This window comes from Triticum urartu, chromosome 1A (assembly GCF_056163025.1).
Source record: "Triticum urartu cultivar PI428250 chromosome 1A, HENAU_Tu73, whole genome shotgun sequence".
NCBI classification, from domain to species: Eukaryota; Viridiplantae; Streptophyta; class Magnoliopsida; order Poales; family Poaceae; genus Triticum; species Triticum urartu.
The window spans coordinates 42833449-42854361 of record NC_141873.1 but is presented as its reverse complement, the minus strand read 5'-3'; the positions used below and the strand labels follow the sequence as shown (position 1 = coordinate 42854361).

Below are 20913 nucleotides of genomic sequence, written 5' to 3'. Positions count from 1 at the left end.
TAAAATCCAAAGAAACTACAAAGAAAACTCTAGGACTTAACTACAATCAATAAAATGGTTTTGTACTAAATAAAACTTCACAGTAAATAAAACTCTAAACTACTAAATTAACAGAAAAGAAACACAAAAACAACTAATTTAAAATAAATAATTTAGCTAGAGTTTTAATTAGCAAAAAGAAACACTTCAAAAGCTATTATAAAACCTAAGTTATGACCTATACAAGTTTTAATACAAAGCAAAAGTCCAAAACAATTATAAATAATTATAAAAAGTGTCTACTAATGTCTAAAAGAAACATAAACTAATATTTCAAAAGTGACAAAAAGAAATACTAACAAAAAAAGAAAAAATATTGTTCATTTTCAATGAAACTGCCTAAACAACTCAGATTTTGAATCTGATCTAAACAGAAATAAAAACAAATTTTATTGCTCCTCGGGATAAACAAAACAATAAGAAAACAGTAGCAAAAAGAATTAACTAAATACCTATTTTAAAATAAAAGCTATAGCAATCTAGTGATTTGAACAAATTTCATCAAATTAACATTTAAGATTTTCAAACATGACCAAACATTGCATCTACAGAAACTAGACAAAATTATTGATCTACTGCAAAAGGAATCACTCAAAAATAATTTAAAGCATAAAAGATATAGCAAATCTAAAACATAAACTATTTATGAAAAAGGAAACAGAAACAGAAAAAGGAAAAACACTACGGGGCGGCTAAGCGCTCTGTGGCAACACAGCAGTGGGCGAGCAGTGTGGGAGATCTGGCGCTACAGGCAGAGGGCCAATCTTAACAGGAAAACGGTTCATCCTAATAAAAAATCTAATCTACGCCGTCTCTTTTAGATCCGACGGACGAGAAGCTCACCGCGGTGGCGACGGTGGCGATGTTGGCGGCGTCTCCGGCGATCATCGTCAACGATGGATGCAGCGTCGAGCTCAACGGTGGTCGAGGCGTCGTCGGGGTTGGTCGGAGTCAACGATGGTGAGCTCGGGGGCGATGGCAGCTTCGGTGGTCAGAGGCGTGGGCGTTCCGGTGGCGCTGGAGCTCCGGTGAGTTGCTAGCGAGGTGTAGGTGAGGGTGGGGAGCACAACGATGGAGGCGGCCAGGCTCGGGGAGGTCGGAGGGAGGCAGGGTGATCTCAGTCATGCGGCGGTGGTGCAGAACTCCAGTGAGAAATTGTGGCGATGCTGCTGAGTTTGAGGAGGGGGTTTAGGGGGTGATCGAGTGTGGCAGGCGTGTGCTTTATAGGGGCGGGTTCCTTGGGGAAGGGGAAGCGCGGGATCGGCAGGGAATCGAGATCTGGCGAGGGAGAAAGAAAGCGAGCGTGAGGAGGAAGGCGAGTGTGGGGTGGTGCGACCGGGTAGTGGGGCCCATGTGCAGAGAGAGGGAGGGGATCCGGTGAGGATCGGATGGCCGGATCCTTGGGGATTTGGCTTGGGCGCGAGGTGCTGGGCCACATCTGGCTAAGTGGGTCGTGATGGCTAGTTACCTAATAAAAAATATTTTTCCTTTTTTGAATCATAGAGAGAGAAAATAAAAGAAAATAAGTAGAAATATACTATAGGCATATTATATATCAAAAAGTTTATAATAAAATTTCCTAAAACATGACTATTTTACAAGTTCAAATAAAATCTACAAACATTCATATAATGAAAACAATGCTACTGTTGCATTTAAAACCAATAAAATCATTTTTGATACCAAAATGATTTCAAATTTATTTTGTGCTAATTTTCCATTGAAGGGAATCATTTTACCCTTATTTCCATTCATCTATTTTTAGGAGAAAAATAATTTGAATAAAAGCCAAATAACTCATAGTTGGGACTAAATTTGAATTTCAAACCACTTTCAAAACTTTTCTGTTTTCCCTTGGCCAAATATATTTCAAATGCCTATGAATTTTTAGGTGTCATATTACTTCTCTCATTTTTAATAACTTCAGTGAATTTGAAATTTGGAAATTCAAATAACTTCAAATTGAAAGTGAGCTTCAGGTAACTACAAATTGACTTTCAAAATGATTCTTTGAAACCTCCAACTCTCTTTCTTAAAATTTGAAGAAGTCATTTTATCTTCTCTCATGAAACTCATTGAGGTGCATAAAGTTTCTACATTTGAAATATTTTCAAATTGGAATTCAAATATTTTCAAAACCATTTTCATTTCTTTGATGGAAGAAGTCATGTCATCTTTGCTCTGGGGTTTTATGGTTGAATTAAATTTGAATTCATGGATCCAAATGCAAAAATGGAAGTTTTGGAAAGTCCTTTTATTCCCTTTCATTCAACTTTCAAAAACTTTCAAATTTCCACTCAATTTTAGACAAGAAAGCACACAACAATCTAAAAAATATTCATAATTATTTATTTAATATAACATTCCAAAGTTTAGAATTTTGGGATGTACACTCTATGAGTTGATTGCCACCAAGGTACAACAGGCCATATGACCTACTCGGCCAAACTGCTATGTGCCCGGCCAAAGCCTTCTATCCTTTTTGACATCCCTTCTTTGTACCCGGCCACTCAAAATCACATACTTGTTCCTCGACTGTATGACTGTCGTTGAATTCATCTGAACAGTGTAACCCACCAGTCAGAACCATACGCTGTGGGTGGACAAGTCCATCATTCCAAATACAACATTCACATCAAACTCATAGGGTCTGATTCACAAATACATTCCCTTCATAGAAAATCTTCACAACCAACTCATAGCCAAAGCTGAAATAGTTTATGCATCTCAATGATTCAAAATCATTTTTATAGCTGACATTTACTTCATAGCTAAAGGGAAAGTTGTGCGAAGGCACACAAATCATTGGCCAGCTTGAATGATCTAGAACACACATATAAAGAAAGCAATATCTAATGACAGCACTTGCTCAGGCAATGACATTGCGTCATGCTTTGGAAATACATTCTCTTTGTTTTCTTCGCGGGGCTGCCTAGACGCCTTTTCCATCTTATATAGCACACGCATGATGATGAGCAAGTACTAGACGGAGCTATTCGTTAATTGCCAAAAGGTGGTAAGGCGGGCAAGGATCGACAACCGGCATAGAAGGCAGCAAGGGGCAATAGAGGCCAAGGCCACAAGGTGGCAACAAGGCCCGTGGCAATGGCACCTGTAAAAATGAGGCTTCCGATGAGTGCTGCAAAGGAAAGAGTCGGTACTTCAACAAGCCTGGGAACCGGGCCAGGGAGCGCCGCAAGGCACAGCGCGACTAGAAGCAGCAAGGCGAGCCGGTAGAACCCGTCGATGCTCAGGTGGACCGCCAGGACAACTCGTGGCGATGATTGACCTTGTGAACATTGAATATGTGTGATATATATTGTTGTTTCTTAAATATGAATTTATATGATTGAGCTACGATTGTCCTTTTGTTTGGTCAGACTTATTGAGAGGACTAAAACATCTTGTTGAGGGATCCCACACGCAGAAACGATGTTAAATTATGAATGCTTATGTAATGATGCCCTCCTTTCTATTAAGTCAAAAAGATGTTTGAATTAACAGGTTTTGGTACTTCCACTTCGAAATCCCACAACTTGCAGTTTGAGCCATGTGGTTGAGGCAAATCCATGAAAGGATAAATATCTTGCATAATTCAATTAAGAAAAAATATAAGAAAAAATGTGTCTGCTTGTTTACGTAGCTATTTAATTGTGTGAAGTTTTAATATATTTCAATCAAAAAATCCAGGTTATGGCTTCCCGACTTTCCATGTTTATTAATTATTTCAAAGTTCTCTGTTTTTTGGTAAAATTAATAGAAAATTGTTATTTTATAATTAAATTGATTGGAATTATTATTTTCCAGTTTTTGGGCAATGGTTACTCTGTTAGTTTTTACCTCATGACATCATCAATAAAAAATTATAGGTTCTCAGTAATATCGACACCTAGATGTCATGATACCCAAAAGCACTACAATTTGGGAGGACTGAGTAATAAATGTATATAGAATTCGAGAGTTTGATATTACACATATTGGAATTAGTTTGTTTGGACTAATATGGTATTTGGGTGTCACTACTTTGTTGTAACATAATGTCCCACATGGATAAAATTTTAGGTCTAGAACTAGCAAATTAACAAGCTTAATTACAAGAAGATATGTTAAGTAGAATTTCAGAAGAAAAATAAATAAATTTTAAAACATGATGAAATCACATTATATCTTATAATAATGATATTTTTAGCACATAAAAAATAAGTTGATGATATCCAGGTACTATATGGTTGACCATTTGAAGTTTTGGTAAGACTTTAAATGTACTTCTAGACATTTATATGGTTTCCTTTTTCTTTGTTAATGTTCCTATGTTTATATTTTAACTATTATTTTGCTTTTTTTATTGTATTTAATTAATTTAACTTATTTTAATATTTAAAATTTTGAAACTATTTCTCCCATGTTTTTTAAAATTCCCTTTAAAATAGAATTCTTTCACCAAAAGTTAGTAGTTATTAAATACTTGTGTTTAGTGTTTTCTAAAATAGGCTACAATCACTCAAGTACAGTGTTTACCACGTAGACATGACACTGTGTATAATACTGACACCTAGACGTTGCAGCAACCGAAGCCACCACGATTTGGGTGGACATGGCAAAGTAAAAGATTCCTAGAATTGAGGAGTGTGATCTAATCGATATTGGAGTCAGATTGTTTTGACTTATGTGGCACTTAAGTGTGAATCCTTTGTGTGACATAATGGTCACGTGGATTAAGAAAATCTCAGACCCATTGACTTATCCCCATCCACTAATACACACACAAACATATTGATGGCCTCCCTCTAGCAGAACCGGGGCAGTTTTGAGTAACATGTCGCTTAGGTGCAGCACTTCTTTGTGAAATAATTTTCACGGTTAGCAAAGAAAATAATCAGAAAATAAGGAGAAAATAAAATTAAAAATGGTGTTCGGTAAAAATAGTATATTCTAGTCATCAACATTTGTCAAGATGATTAGAAATATTATAACAAGTAAATATTAATGAAAATATATTTAAATTTTGTCCATATGTTTTTCTAGCTTGTCCATAGACCACCCCCCCCCCCCTCCTACTTTTCTTTTTTTCATATCTTGTAATTTTTCAATTCTAGTGTTTTTTTAGTAATATTCAAGTTCTCAGTTCTAGTGTTTTTTAGTAATAGTTTTTTATGTTTGTTTAAATGTTTGGATTTGTTATTCTGAATTCTTAGTTGATGGTTACTCACCTTGTTCTTACAACATGGACATTATGACATTAATATTATTGACACCTAGATGTCATGATAGCCAAAGGCGCTAAAATTTGGGTGGACATGATTATAGATGACTCCGACAATTGAGGAGTATTATCTAACCAATATTGGAATCAAGTCATTTGGACTAATGTGTCATTTAGTTGTCAATGTTTTGTAGTGACATATGTTTCCACATGGATACAAAGTATGAGTTTAGATCGAGGCAATTTAGAAAATATACAAGAAGAATTACAATAAGAGAGGATTTTAGGGATAAGGTAGTTTCAGACATAATAAATAATTCATATTTGAAATAAACTGTCTCGTTTAAAATAAGTTATAAGATACAATACTAAGAAAAGATAGCTTATGAAAAATATGTGAACTTAGCTAGGTATCTAACTAACCATTTCTGTTCGCAATATTTTCACCTTTAATGATTTTTTATTTAAATTCATCTTCTTTAATTTAGATTTTTGTGTATTTATTGATTTTATTCTGTTTTTAGTTCTAAACTATTTCTCCCGTATTTGAAAGTTCATTGTTAAAAGATAGACTTATTCTAAAATTACGGAGTGTTTATTTAATAATTGGATTTACTATTTTTCGGTATGGGCTATGGTTACATAACTATTTTTTTACCACATGAATATTTTCTCAATACTAGTATTGACACCTTGATGGTACAACCAATACCACCAAAATTTGGGTGGCGCATGTAAACTAAATTACTTCTAGAGTTAAGGAGTGGCATCTAACCGTTATTGGAGTTAGGTTGTTTTTCTTACAGAACACTTAAATGTCAAACTTTATTTTGTGATATAATGGCCACGTGGATTAAAAACAAGTATGCAGTTCAGACTAGGGAAAATAGAAAATGTGAGAATTTAGGCTTGGATGACAATTGAAGGGGTAATCTGCACTTATTTCCATAATACAAATTTCCGAGAAAGCATATGCGAGGAAATTTTGAAACCATCAGAAGTGTTGTGAACAAAAACTATGGGTGTCAAGCTAGTTAAATGAAAATTGTGGACTAATTGTGAAATACATATTTCTTATGAATGCTTCTCTTTTTCAAACATTTGAAAATTTCAAATCCTTTTATTCTGATGAATTTTCTAACATGTCCCCTAAGTTAAAAAATCACAAAAACTCTACAATTACATATACATGTTCTGTAAGTATTTGCAAAGTTCCATTGAATAATACTCCCTCCGTAAAGAAATATACTAGCATTATGGAGGGAGTACTATTATTTGCAGGCTACACAAAAAAACATAAAAAATAACTGGCCCAAATACAACAAAGGAATAAAACATTTTTATCTATGTATCGTGTTAATGAAAATTTGTACGTGTATACTTCAAATGTTTTCTTACGTGTATACTTTTTTCAGATTTTTTGATATGTGGAAAAAGTATCTTCGATGAAAAAACAAATGATGGGCTCCCTGGAGCCCGTCCCCCAAATGTACTTTCCAGCCTGGTTCCTAATTCCTACAGCTATGCATGATCTTGTTGCATGCAGCCCTTCACCTTTTGTGTTTTCTTTTAGAAGCTCTGGTGCAAGATCTCAGTCCCACTCCCACAGCAGGGAGTAGCTAGGGAGACCTCTCCTGAAAAGAGCAACACAAAATTAATGAAAGGCAAACCTATATAGCTTCACCACTTGCATATAAATACACGCTGTAGCTCCTAGCTGCACACAGGTTACTAGTAATTGCAACATCGATTGCAAGCAGAGAAATCATGTATCATAGCCATAGGCCTATGGCTACTGGCTACAAGAGAATGCAAAGGCAAAGCAAAGCTAGCTACCGATGACATGCATACATCCTTGTGTACGTGCATACGTACATGTATGTATAGTGCCACTTAACCATTGCACAGAGACACAATGAATGTATTAATGGATGAAGGGGAGAGGGATGGAGAGAGAAAGAGAGATGGATATGAACAGAAAAGTTTGGAAAGAAAAAAAGAGGAGAGGAACAGGGAGAGACAAGATGTTTATTTCACATGCAGATGACTTCAATATGCATGCAAATGCACAGCTACTAGCTAGCTGATGCACACACAGGGCCATAAAAGAGTGGCCGGGGAAGAATCTGTTTTGAATTGGAGATGATCAGCAGCTGTGTGGTCAGTGAGTGAATACTACTCCAGCTAGTACTAGTACTGATCGGTGTGTACCAACTGAATTCTTCAAGAAAGAATTGTATATGCTGATGTGCATGCATGGCAATCAATCAATGCCTACTTACTAGGACTGCAGGAGCAGTAAGACAGAAGGATACCCTCTTGTGTTTTTGTTTCTGTCAAGTTTTGCACCAGTAAAAAAGTCTAGCAAGGGGTAGTATACATGTTTGTGTAGTTACTGCATGCAGGCCGGCCAGCCACAGTAGCAGCTAGCTAGCCTTTGATCAGATCAGATAAGAGAGTGTGATAGCAAGACATAAAGTTGGGTGCCTTTGCAATTGGTGGTGTACTGTGGTAGTATTAACATTTCAACCTTTTAGATGCGGCAGCAGTACTAGCTGTAGCATGCATGCAGAGTCAGTATCGTCATGTAAATTCACTTCCCTCGGTTAGAGGTTGGAGGCTTGGAGCATGCAAGAGTGGTAACCACCAATGTTCGGAAATAGATGAGTAGGCTAGTCAAAACCATCAAGCTTTGACTAGTAGGGCCAATTTGATTTGCAGGATTGTGAAAACGCAAGAATAGAAAAAAAAACATAGGAATAAAGTGTCATGCTCATTCGAATCCTACAGGGTTTCAGTTTGTTTGATTGCATCACAGGAAAAACAAGGGAGTTTTCTTCAATACATACGAATAGATGCTAGATTTTTTATGGTATGTAGTACAAATGGTTCCTTAGATAAAAATTCTATAGGATTCAATCTTATGAATCAAACAACCAATATAGAAAAAAATTCTAAGGATACTAATCATCCAAAAAAAAACATCATACGCAATTCCTTGGAATCAAAGGAGCCTGTAATTTATTGACACTGTGAGTATAGTGGCAGTAAACTTATCATGGTTTTTTTCCACAATATTATGATGTTTTATTTTTACAAAAACTCTATATTGAATTATGGCCCAAAATTACACGTTGAAGACTATGTAAAAAAGACAGCATGAATACAGCAATGTATTTTATATTTTTCATCAAAATAGTCATATTGATAAAATGCTTAAAGTTATGAGTTAAAATGGTACCATTTTTTATATAGGAGACTCTGACTAAAATGTAGATGTAAGGAATGTATAGCCAGAGGATTCTTTGGACCCGAGACCACTTCAAATGTATTTCTATCCATTAGTACAAATCCAATTGTCCAGCATGCATCCTAACGTGTTACCCTTAGAGCGTCCAACACTATTTGTCCACAGAATGGACTGAACTCGTCCACGAACACGGATACAGGAGCCGAACATTCAATCATGTCCCCTAAACGCCCGTCTTTTTTTTCTTAAGTTCACAACACTCAAAATAATTGTAGAAAGTAGCACAATTCATCTATAAATAACATGCAAATTTCCCAAGTACAACAATAGTTCACATGTAAATATTACATCCGAGATAATGAGACGTTCAACAAATTTTTGAATTCATCAATTCCAAATTTGACGATACTCAGGTCAGAATCCCGCACATGTCATCCCATGCACTATGCCTCTTGAGCTTCATCCCACAATGTATGAATGTAAATGACAAGCCGTCGGTCCTGTGGTACGACACGACAGCGTGTCCGGGCTATACAACGTGATGATTATCAAGTTTCAACATTGAGTGAATCAATAAATTGACCCACATGTGGAGCAACAAGAAGCAAAACTTACGATCTCAATGGTTTGTGAGCCCAATGGCCACCTTCTCTCCACTCGTGCAATCATGCCACAAAACTTCATGACGGGTTGGAGATGGTCTATCACCGATGGGCTAGTGACTTCACATTATATTCACGGATCACGTGCAAGTCATAGGGCGTGAAATGGTTTTGCTCATTAAACGAATAATGCACATTTTGCCAAAAGGTCAAGCACTCTTGCCTCATGCCTACAAAGTCCGCATATATGACCTTCCACGCATCACACAACAACTCATCCTCCGTCACCGAGTACCCTGCCATCGTCCTTACTCTAGAAAAAAAATATGGTTAATCAAAAAGCTTAATGTTATTTGATCGAACACCTGCAGGTCGTGATGTCCGCCATGGACGGCGTCGGCAGGGACAGAGGGTACCTGGCTGCGGACGGATCCTTGGTGGACGACAGTGTAGTCCAAGGCGGGCAGGCGCGTGGGTGGAGGTTGTGTATGTCCGGCAATGCCTGGGTGGCAGTCGAAAAGGTGCATCGGCGGCGGATGAGAAGTGTGTAGATGCAGAGCAAAGGAGGAGTAGGTGCGGGGTGAAAGAAAAGTGACCCGGGAGAGGGAATTGAGTGGGTCGGAGGTGCCGAAGTCCTACATGTCGGAGGTCCAAACACCCGCAAACCTCCTCAATTGGGTAAGATTTGCAGGAATTCGAACAAGTTGGCGCATCAGTGGACAAATACGGTCATGTTGGATGATAAACTATGTCTAGACAACTCATTCCGAATGTATGCGGGCCTTTCGAGTGCAGGTGTTGAAGATGCCCTTAGTATTAAAAAATACATGTAAATCATAGATTGTTACTACCATTAGTACAAAAATGAAACATAAATAATGGCATCACGTGAGGCCCTGCATGGTTCTTCACTCCCCACACACACGCAGTACCGCACGCAGAGTACTTTAATTACTTCTGAAATCTTCCGGCTGCAAGTACCCTCTGAAAGCTGTTATGGTCCTGTCTCTGTTCACCCTTAATTGCGCCCTCTCTCTCTCTCTCTCTCGCCAATTAACTGAAAACCCCAAAGCCTATAGCTAGCTAGCAGTTGTACATATTCAACAGTACACCACTGAGGAGACGGGACAACACGACGGCCGGCCGGCCGGCCATCGGGCCGGAGCTGAGGTCGTCTTTCATGGTGAAACAACCGGCTAGCGCCTAGCGAGGAAGAAGCTATACCCAGCTACTGGTGTTCTAGAGAGAGAGAGAGAGAAAGCTATTGTGAGCGAGAGACTACGATAACCTTTTCTTCCCTTCTGACAGGAGTGAACACTTTCTGACAAGCAATAAGTTTGTCAACTTTGTCGAGCCATGGAAGGAAGCCAGAGAAGAAGAATGAATAATACGACTAGAAAATACTACTGTGCCGCTGGCACCGCCGATCCGCGGAAGAGAGGAGATCTCGCGTGACGTTGCATGCATGTAGGCCGGTGCGTGCATGCTGCCGCTACGTACTGTACATGGATCGTATTCCCGAGAGCCAGAGACACGCAGAACACCACAGGGATCAACGCAGACACACAGCAGCTACCAGCCGCATGCATCCATCCTACTACTACGTCCTGCATGGAGTAGTCTGTGATAAGATGATACTACTGCCGCTGCAGACAGTAGCCCTAACAATAAATACTATTGGAGGTAGTAGTAATATGAGCATGGCATCTCGGTCAACTCCTCGACCGATCTATCAAATCGACCAGACGCACATACACACACGCATCCACAGGCACGCTGGAGCAAATTTTTTTGTTTAATTACATGTACGGTTGGAGTAACTAGGCTAGCTAGGTACACACGGCTGGGCACGTACGTGTAGCTGGACTGACACAAGGGGAGAAAAACGGGCCAGGAAATTAAGTGTACGTAGAGGATACCATTCGCGCGTATCTTGGATATATATTTGGGACCAAGTACGTACCAGAATTTGCAATAACTTTCTGTTACTACGGCTATGCACTACGCCTTTGAGTTTACTGTGTCTTGGGTACATTACATACCTTTTACATATACACACACATCGTATTTGCACGCACGGACATGCGTGAATGCAGAAACATGACATTTCGGTTATCATTGTACCGTTGTATATATGTACGTGGGTGCAAGCATGTGGTGTGTGTCTGATACTTGGAATCCATGCAAATATATGCGCGGAATATGTTACACACAGCAGAGCGGGTACATGCAAGCATGCATGTGTACTCTACACGAAACGAGCAATGACCATGTCACCGTCTGAATGTTCTGGATTAATTTCTTATATACGGGTGCAATATACAATGCTGGCGCCTGGCAGCCTGGCACGTATGTACGTGCCATGTTTTGAGCGTACATGGACTGCACAGATTGATATACGTGATATTTGTTTTTTCACAAATGAAAACCCTAGTTTTATGTTATTCTCTTTTCTCTCCACGAACAAAAGGCCGAGCACGCAGAGCATGCATGTCGGATCAACGACACAATGATGCACCAATGAGTAGGCGGCAAAAGGATCTAGCTCCTCCTGCGGCTGCTCGTAGGCGAACAACTCAACACGAAATCGAAGAAGGAAACAAAGACAAATACGTGCATGATGTGTGTGTCTCTTGCACCGATCCAACTCAAGAGATAGAGATTGGAGACGGATGGATGGATGGACGGACGGACGGAGAGGACAAGGCATTCAGCTGCTGCGTGCTAGGCGCTGCACGCAGCTGTTTTTCACCCGCAGCTCCAGCCAGTTTGTGAGGCCCTGGCCACTGACTTTACAAGACTAGACGCCTCCTGCCCAGCACCAGCACCAGCATGCTTCTGATCCGGTTCTTCCATTCAATTCCTTCAGACAACACGTCACATTTCCACCATCCACCGTTGCGTTGCATGCAGGCGCGGTACTGTGCGTGCATATGCATGCATATACTACTACACGCTGGTACTACCGTGGCGTACCAGCGGTGGTACTAGTATATGCATTTTGATCGGTTTCCGTGTGGCAGCAGCCAGCAGCAGGGCCGGACGGCTGGCCGGCCGGCGCGTCGATTCCATATTAATCCCTCTGCGTCGCTACCACCTATAGCTATGCCGCCTGGGTCTATATAGCTACTCCTACCTACGTGAGTTTCCTGCTCGCCCTGTCAAAAGGTGAGCGTTTAACTCAGCTGAATCTGATTCGCGTTTGAAATGGCCTTTGGCTTCAGCTAAAAGTTGCCAAAAATGAACGGCAGGTTTTGGCTGCAAAACCTTTTGTTTTTGAAACAAGGCAAAAGACTTGTCATTTTTCATTGGTTAAGAAAGATTGAGAATTGGCTGGTTAACTGGCGGAAACCGTGCTAAAATCTATATAATTCAACCCACGTAACACACCGGCCAATCTGACTACAGACATGGAACACAAATTTACAAAGAAGAAAAGATATTCGCCGAGGAGTCGCAAGTGTCATGCTACCTCCGAACGAGTGACACCGACTACACCATAAAGCTCCATCATCAAAACCAACCCGCAAGTAGCTGCATAGAAACCACGACGGTACATGCAAACAAAAGGCCCATTAGTTCGTCGCATACTTTCTCCGTTCGGGTTTATAAGGTCCAATCATTTAAAAAAACTTTGACCACCACTACAATGATCAACATATTATTTAGAGCGCGTTCGGATGCTCTCGGCTCCTCAGCTCCGCTCCCGGAGTTGGTGGAGCGATGCCGAACGGGCAAACTCCTTGGAGCAGAAAACGCGGAGTGAAGCCGGTTGCAGTGCCATTACGCAGAGCAGCAATTTCTGAGATCTCGGATCCTTAAATCACGGAGTTGATAAGATTTACAGAAAAACTACCACCGCCAAGTGAAAAATGGTTCGCCTGGCCACACCCAACTTGCTCGTTCCTGTTTTCCCGCCTAGCACCACATGAATCGGGAGCAGAGCTACCTGTCGAACATCATTCACCGGCGTTATTTTCTACAAGGAGCAGCATTTCTGGTTGAGGAGCAGGAGTTGAGGATTTGGAGGAGCTGGAGCATTTCCGAACACGCCCTCAATTTCATGCCACAAAGAGTGTTGTATAATTACTGAAAAAAGTTTTCAGCCGCTTTATATATAAAGTAACACGGCCGAACCGGTACAAAGTGATGAGTAAAACCTCTACAAAGTGGATCAAAGATAAAACAAGAATACAAGAGCACCCACACCCCAACAAGAAGCACCGAGGCTACTAACTAGAAGAGACACCGCGGCCCCAGGCAAAACCATCGGACATCGATGCAACCCACCCACCAAGAAGTCGCCGGAGATGGCCCCCTGCCCTCTCGCTCCGGTCCGTGGAGTGCTATATAATTTGATTAACATTTGAAAGAAGTATCCAGCTGTACATAATTTCATAGTATATTAACGATTAATGTTTTCCCTGAAATATGTTTGAGTGTCATAAACTGAACCTGAATGGACGGAATAACCCTCAGGTGTAGACACAAGGATAAATAAAGACTAGCAAGTGTCACTAATTAGTGTAATCCTTTGTAGGGAACAATTAGCTAACTAGCTGGAGGCTAGATAGTGCCATACAAATATTGTGATATATACTGACAAATACTGTCATGTTTGAATCAGTTGCAGTTATTAGTGCTGCTACGTGTTCCTAGGCACCAGTCAGATTAATTACAGCAATTATGAATATGCTTCGCCTCGACCTGACGGTCCGTACTCCGTTTGTTAAGAAGCTGTCGTGGTGGTCCATTACCTAAAAGCACCGTATAACTGCCCACTTATGGTGTATGCTGCCCCGTCTCTGAGTGTGCTTAATCTGTCAGTCTGTCTAGCTAGTTACTCCGGCTAAACATCCGGCCCAACTGTTGGATCAAGGCCGCTCCCTTAATTCCGATTGAATACGTGGGGAAACACAACATGCTTTGCATGGCAGAGGTGGCCGACAACCGAGCGGACGGTGTGCATGCATGATTAAACTGCAGGGATTCGGTCATGATCAAAATGTTTGGGAGGGTGATAATCAGATAATGGATTTCTTAGCGAATTCGCTCACAATCGCGGAGCTGAACCGTAGCTAGCTATAGCTAGGGTTCCTACGTGCGGTATCTCGGCGGCCATGGAAGCATGCAGCACAGTGTAGTGGTACTGCAAAGCCTAGGGTTTAGGGTAGCAAGGCAGAAGTAAAAGCACCATTTAGTCAGCCCTTGCAAGGACGACACGCTCGCTACAGCAACTCCGATGTGTGTGTGTGTGTGTGTGAGAGAGAGAGAGAGACAGAGACAGAGAGAGAGAGATGGAGAGAGATGAGACGGGATGGTTGTGCCGGTGCCGCGTTTAGTGCCGGTGCAGAGGCCATCATCGCCTCATAATTTCCGAGCTAGTCCTTTTTCTTCCACTCGCCCGCTATCCGAGACAGATCTCCAGAATCCTACGTGTAATTCCACCCTTGAATGCGATTGAAACTCTCTCTCTCTCTCTCATTCCTCTCTCCTCTAGCTGGGTCTGTCTGATGCAATGGCAGAGAGAAAGAAGAAGGCGTCACATACGTGTTAATAGAACCGTATTAGATACGGATCAAACATTGAAGGCGCTTGCAGCAGAGAAGCCAGGACGCATTTTCTATAGATTAACGTACTTACAGTACCGCTCTCTCTACAGTAACCAAAAAGTTGTTTCAGCGGATCTCGTTACGTGTGTAATCATGTGAAATAAGACGAGCCAACTTTTCGCTTCCATTTCCGAATCTCTGCTAGAAACTTCTAGGCACGATTCTCTTCTTTGATAATCTACACGGGTAAAGTGATCCAACATATGATAGCCAAGTTTAGTGAGTTCGAAATGATTTAGGGAATATTGTGCATTTTTACGAATTATACAGATGAAATAAGAGTCCAAAAATGGTGGCATCTGCATTATTTGTCCTAGCAAGTTTAGGGTTTGGCACAGACATGCCTTTTTCCTCGACCTCGTCCACGAGCAACTCCCTCTAGAGTTTCCTTGTCTTCCGCGGCCGATCTGTCTCGTTTTCTCTGGTCTTAGCACTATGGAGACGCGGTGGATCCCACCTCTTGTCTGGTTGGAGGGTTTCTACTTCGTACTTTAAATTTTGTTTATGGTTTGTATCCTGCTCAGGGAGTAAGGGGAGGCGTCGGCGGCTCCCTAAGATGGAATAAGGTTCTTCCCTCCTAGCCCCCAATCCCGGCAGGACTTCTAGCATCATCGGATAGCGTGTGGAGGTGTGTCTTTGAAGGATCTTGCAAGATTTGGTCGGTGTTTATTTCCAGCGTATTTGCTGGGATCCAGCCTTCATTTGTCTACTGGGATCCTTCCGATTTACGCTTCTCTTCATCAGTGGCGATTGCTGTTCTAATGCACTGGTTTTTTGGGCCATTAGCATAAATGTTTTCTTAACTGTCTACTATAAAAAGTTTTGCTCGGCTCCCGTAAGAAAGGGATGATGACGGTGGCATGCATTCGTCGTCTCGGTCCAGTGCTTGTTATCTTTGCTAGGTGGTCTATGAATATGGACGTATTTTTTATTCTTTTTGTCTTCTTTGTACTGACATGATGTTCATCGATAGATCAGAGTTCCCCTCCGGATTTGTTTCTTTGCCCATAGTATCTCTGATAAAAGAAATTGTACAGTCAGCCCCTCGCTCTACTCTCAGTTCCTTCTGGACGCGGCTAATCTGCACCTGAGCTCATATGCTCCTGCATGAACAGTAAAATTGAAAAAAATTCAAAAAAAATTCAAAAAATTCCAAATTTTTTTTGTGAGAAACATTGACAAAAGTTCTAAGTGCCTGCAAAAATTCGTCATGAAATCACATTCCTAGAAGGCGTGGCAAAAAAAACAAAAATAGTACTCTGAAAAAGCTACTTTCAAATGCATTTTGAATCACTGAATTTGTTTTTTTTGCCACGCCTTACAGGAATGTGATTTCATGATGAATTTTTGCAGGCACTTAGAACTTTTGTCAATGTTTCTCTCAAAAAAAATCTGAATTTTTTTGAATTTTTTTCGATTTTTTTTTTATTTTACTGTTCATGCGGGAGCATATGAGCTCGGGTGAAGAGAAGGAACCCTTCTCTTCAACTTGCAAAAAGAAGCGTGGTGGTCACAAGCTCCTCACATTCTGCAGCGAAAAGCCACGATTTCACTCACTGAGCCAACTTCCCAAGCCGAATTCCGTGCCCGTGCATGCCTCCCCAATTTTGCAACTTCCACACACAGCATATACGGACACGTATACGACATATCATTAACTGAACCTCACATGCATGCATTGCGCCCCTCTCTGCGCCCTGTCCGTGCATGGCAGGAAACACGTAGTAGTAGCGTATGTACGTACCCACTGACATGTATATTCCGCTTCAGCGCGCGACACTACGCGCGTAGTGTTATAGAGCACATGCGAGTACCACGAGCGGCAAATAACTCTGCGTATATCCGTCACCACGTATACATCCATCGTACGTACCACGCCAGTACGTGCGTGTGTCCAGGAGGAGACAGAACCAAAATGTCTCGAAGACAAATGTATCCAATCGGAGCACCATGCAACGGGCCGGCCACCACCATCATGGTGCAATCGATTATACAATCACGAAATCCACCCTACAACGGTACACCACACACACACACACACACACACACACACATTAATTCTTGCATGCATGCATGCGCCCTTGGCCACTCTCCATTCCTCCTTGTGTCACTCTACACACCCATGCTCTCTCTCTCTCTCTAGACCCTTCCCTCTAACACAACACATACACTCACTCACTCTCTCTCTCTCTCTAGAGCTAGATTCTCTTTCTATCTCTGCTCTAGAGAGTGTCGCCGCGCGCACGCGGCTGCCTATAATAACCCCTGCCCGGCCATCCTTGGCTTGCCACACAGGAAGCAACCAAACCAAACGAACCCAACCAACCAGCAAACTCCCCTTCTCTTCTCTTCTTCTTCCTCCTAGTACACCTTTTGTCTCTCCGTCCACAGTCCACACACAGCACTCTCCACCAAAAGATCGAGCAAGAGCCAAGAGCACGTGCGATGGCGGCGACGGCGACTGCGACGGCGGCGGCGACGAGCGTGGTGACGGGGACGACGCGGTGGTGCCCGACGCCGGAGCAGCTGATGATCCTGGAGGAGATGTACCGCGGCGGGCTGCGCACCCCCAACGCGTCGCAGATCCAGCAGATCACGGCGCACCTGGCCCACTACGGCCGCATCGAGGGCAAGAACGTCTTCTACTGGTTCCAGAACCACAAGGCCCGGGACCGCCAGAAGCTCCGCCGCAGGCTCTGCATGAGCCACCACCTCCTCTCCTGCGCGCACTACTACGCCGCCGCCAACGCCGGCCAGTACCACCAGCAGCAGCAGCTCCTCGGCGCCGGCGCGGTGCCTCCTCCGCTGCTGCAGCACCCGCAGCAGCAGCAGTACTACTCCGCCTCCTGCGCCGGTGGCGGCTACGACCAGCACCTGCTCCCGACGACCGTCCCAGCTTCCGCTTACGCTGCTGCTGCTGGGTACGCCTACCCCTTCGCCGGCGTGCCGGCAAGCCGGTGCGCCGAGCCCTCGCCGCCAAACACCCCGCTCTCCTTCCATCATCAGGTACGAAACCTAAGAGGCTACCTTGTCGTTGTCACCTCCTCCATCGATTTGTTACTTACTACGCACATGCTGCGTCTGCGTTTACCTTGAGCTGATTATGAGTTCATGACCTGACCTGGGTTCATACTATTGTGCGTGCAGGGAGGAGGCGTAGTGGGATCGCCGGAGTACTCGCTGGGGAGGCTGGGCAACTTCGGCGTGGTGGAGGACACATGCCGGCCGTCGCGGTACGAGCAGCAGCCGCAGCAGCTGGCCGCGGCGACGGAAGATCAGGCGGCGCCGGTGACGGCGACGGGGCTGTTCTGCCGGCCGCTGAAGACGCTGGACCTCTTCCCCGGCGCGATCAAGGAGGAGCAGCGCGACGTCGCCTAGCTATATACTACCTCCAACCTATAGCTAGCCACCAGTAGCAGCAGCAGCAGCAGTCGTCGTCGTAGTACGTAGAGCAGTCCGTACGTTGCGCGCGTTGTACGTACGCAGGTAGAGCAGTACGTAGGAGTACGTATCTTTGTAATTCCCATCGATTTTTCGTTGATTATTAATCCGCTTTAGTAGTACCTGATGATCTTCAGCTTGATGCGGAGTGTAGGTAGGTTGGCGGCAGGAAGAGAAGCGAATGCATGGATGGGTGCATTGATTGGTCAGTGCATGGATGGGTGCATGGAATGAGAAGGTGGCAAGTGCATGCTGCCCCAGCTAGCCAAGGACTAGCTAGGTAGCTACTCCCTCCGTTCTTAAATACTTGTTTTTCTAGGCATTTCAACAAGTGACTACATACGGAGCAAAATGAGTGAATCTATATTCTAAAATATGTCTACATACATTCGTATGTAGTAGTCATTTGAAATGTCTATAAAGACAAATATTTAGGAACGGAGGGAGTAGTAGCGAGGTCATACTTACGCATGAAACGTTTTACCGCATGCAAATAGTTTAAGTACGACTAAAAATAGTAGGACTAAAATTTGCTAGCCTCATTTATGTTTGGATCCAGATACTAAAGAAACTAAAATCAAGTTATTGAGCATTTATTATCCTTCAAACCCTCCAATTCAGAACTCGCGGGATTGGAATTAAATGAGGAGAGAGAAGACTAATATATATTTTAGTAGGTTTCCTATGACTAAAAAATTTTAGCCTCAAGACTAAGTCCTAGCCTCTCTTTAGTCAGGGGTGCTTGGAACTTTAGCCTCTAAAAGAGACTATTTTTAGTCAGACTAAAAATAGTCCCTTGGATCCAAGCACCCTCTAAGAGGGTGCTTGGATACGTTTTAGTCCCATGACTAAAAGTAGTGGGACTAAAATTTGCTAGCCTCACCCATGCTTGGATCCGAATACTAAAAAGACTAAAATCAAGTTATTGAGCATTTATTATCCTCCAAACCCTCCAATTCAGAACTCGCATGTGTTAAAGGAGAGAAATTAAATGAGAGAGATGGCTAATACATATTTTAGTAGGTTTCCTATGACTAAAAAGTTTTAGTCTCAAGACTAGCCCTAACCTCTCTTTAGTCAGGGGTGCTTGAAACTTTAGCCTCTAAAAAAGAGTATTTTTAGTCAAACTAAAAATAGTCCCTTGGATCCAAGTACCCTGTAAGCTTTTGCTCCATCGACATGCATCTTAGCTTCAAAGTGGGTATGCATGGATGAAATGTTCCTTGTTGCACCAGCTAGTGCATGGGTCTCCCAACTCCACCTCCACCGGGTTTCTATCCTACACAAATGCTACCGCAAAAAAGGAAGAAAAAACAAAACAAAAAACTGGGGACTAGAGTTGTATTCATGTTTGGCGGATTCACCAAGGTACTAAAAATGAGATTTGTTCGAGAAAATTCAGAGCAATCTTGAGATTTTCTGCCTCTGTATCTAATTTAAATAAATGTCCCTTTTTAGCACCGCCTTGATTATTGATGGATTCGTAGGTACTGGTGGCGCGCCACGAGCATGGAGTACTGCATATGCGCTCGTTAATTAAATAATTAACTTTTTTGAGGGGTAATTAATAATTAATTTTTTTGAGACAAAATTAATAATTAACTGACATGGCATGGGACCAACATCCAAACTAACTTCAAGTTCAAACTGTGTGTGTGCAAGGTGGAGAATGTTCTTCCCTGTCGCCGGCCCATCTGGTCCCCAGCCCAACAAATATCGAATTGACAGCCACCACTGTGCAGCCGCAGATGGATTTACTCATGTAATTAACCAACGGCACTGGTCCAATGACGAGTGCGGTCCAATTTCAAATGGACCCACATCTACTTTTTTTCCCCTCAAAAAAAATCTACATTTTTTTCCCTTCTTGAGAAAAAAAATAATCGAAATAGTATGAGAAGAACGTACCCTCCATGTTTCTTTTTAACTTTGAATATCACATCTTAAATCAAGCTTTTGTAAAGTTTATAATCCGCAACATGTCGGTCAACCCCACCGGCGTTTGCTGCAAGTCCCCTTCCCAATCCCACTAGTCCGTCACTCCGCCATGCCGATCATCTCGCTCTCAATCTTCACTCATGAGTTGCTCCAGCTATCGCAACCACTGCAAATACAAGTTGTCCTTCTTGTCGATTGGTAGTGTCGGTGGTGGACCAAGACAGCCGCATGCTCGCCTTCAACGACAGCTTCAACTCTCTACTCATACCGCCTGCCCCCAGTGCTCTCCAACATCGCCCACTTCACCACCAGTTTTCTGTATCGTGGTGCCGGGTTACGAACAACCCATGCTTAGGTTCATGCTATGCCACAACCAACACCAGTGGATGCCAAGCCTGTCAATCAAGGACTGATAGAACTCCCCACTCGCCTGTACCAATTCCTAATATGAATCACCTAAGGGCAACATGTAGTGGGCTTGCCCAGTAGCATCGTTTGTTTGCTACGTACGTGTTGTAGGTTCGTTCAAGTCTGGTTATCTATGGGTTTTTATATTTGGTTTTATTCGTTATTTCACCGTTTTTCTTTGTTTTTTGATTGTTTTACTCCATTTTGCCTTGGGTTTCTTTGTTTTCTCATTGGTTTTCTTTGGTTTTTGCTTTTGTTTTTGTTTCCATGTCAGTTTATCAGTTTTCTTCCTTTAAACACCTGTCTACTTTTTCTCAGTACACAATGTCCATTTCTTACGCACATGTGAAACATTTTTATGATACCAGATTGACATTTTTCAAATACATGCTCTGAACACCTTTTGAATACATGATAACA

At 42.3% G+C, this 20913-nt stretch overlaps 1 protein-coding gene across 1 annotated transcript; it reads left to right on the top strand.

The window, feature by feature from the left end:
• Positions 1–16967: 16967 nt before the first annotated feature.
• Positions 16968–18269, top strand: LOC125528570 (putative WUSCHEL-related homeobox 2). Its single transcript, XM_048693019.2, has 2 exons — positions 16968–17712; positions 17854–18269. The coding sequence occupies exons 1-2, from the start codon at positions 17152–17154 to the stop codon at positions 18082–18084; spliced, it is 792 nt and encodes a 263-aa protein (XP_048548976.1). The 5' UTR covers positions 16968–17151; the 3' UTR covers positions 18085–18269.
• Positions 18270–20913: the final 2644 nt, after the last annotated feature.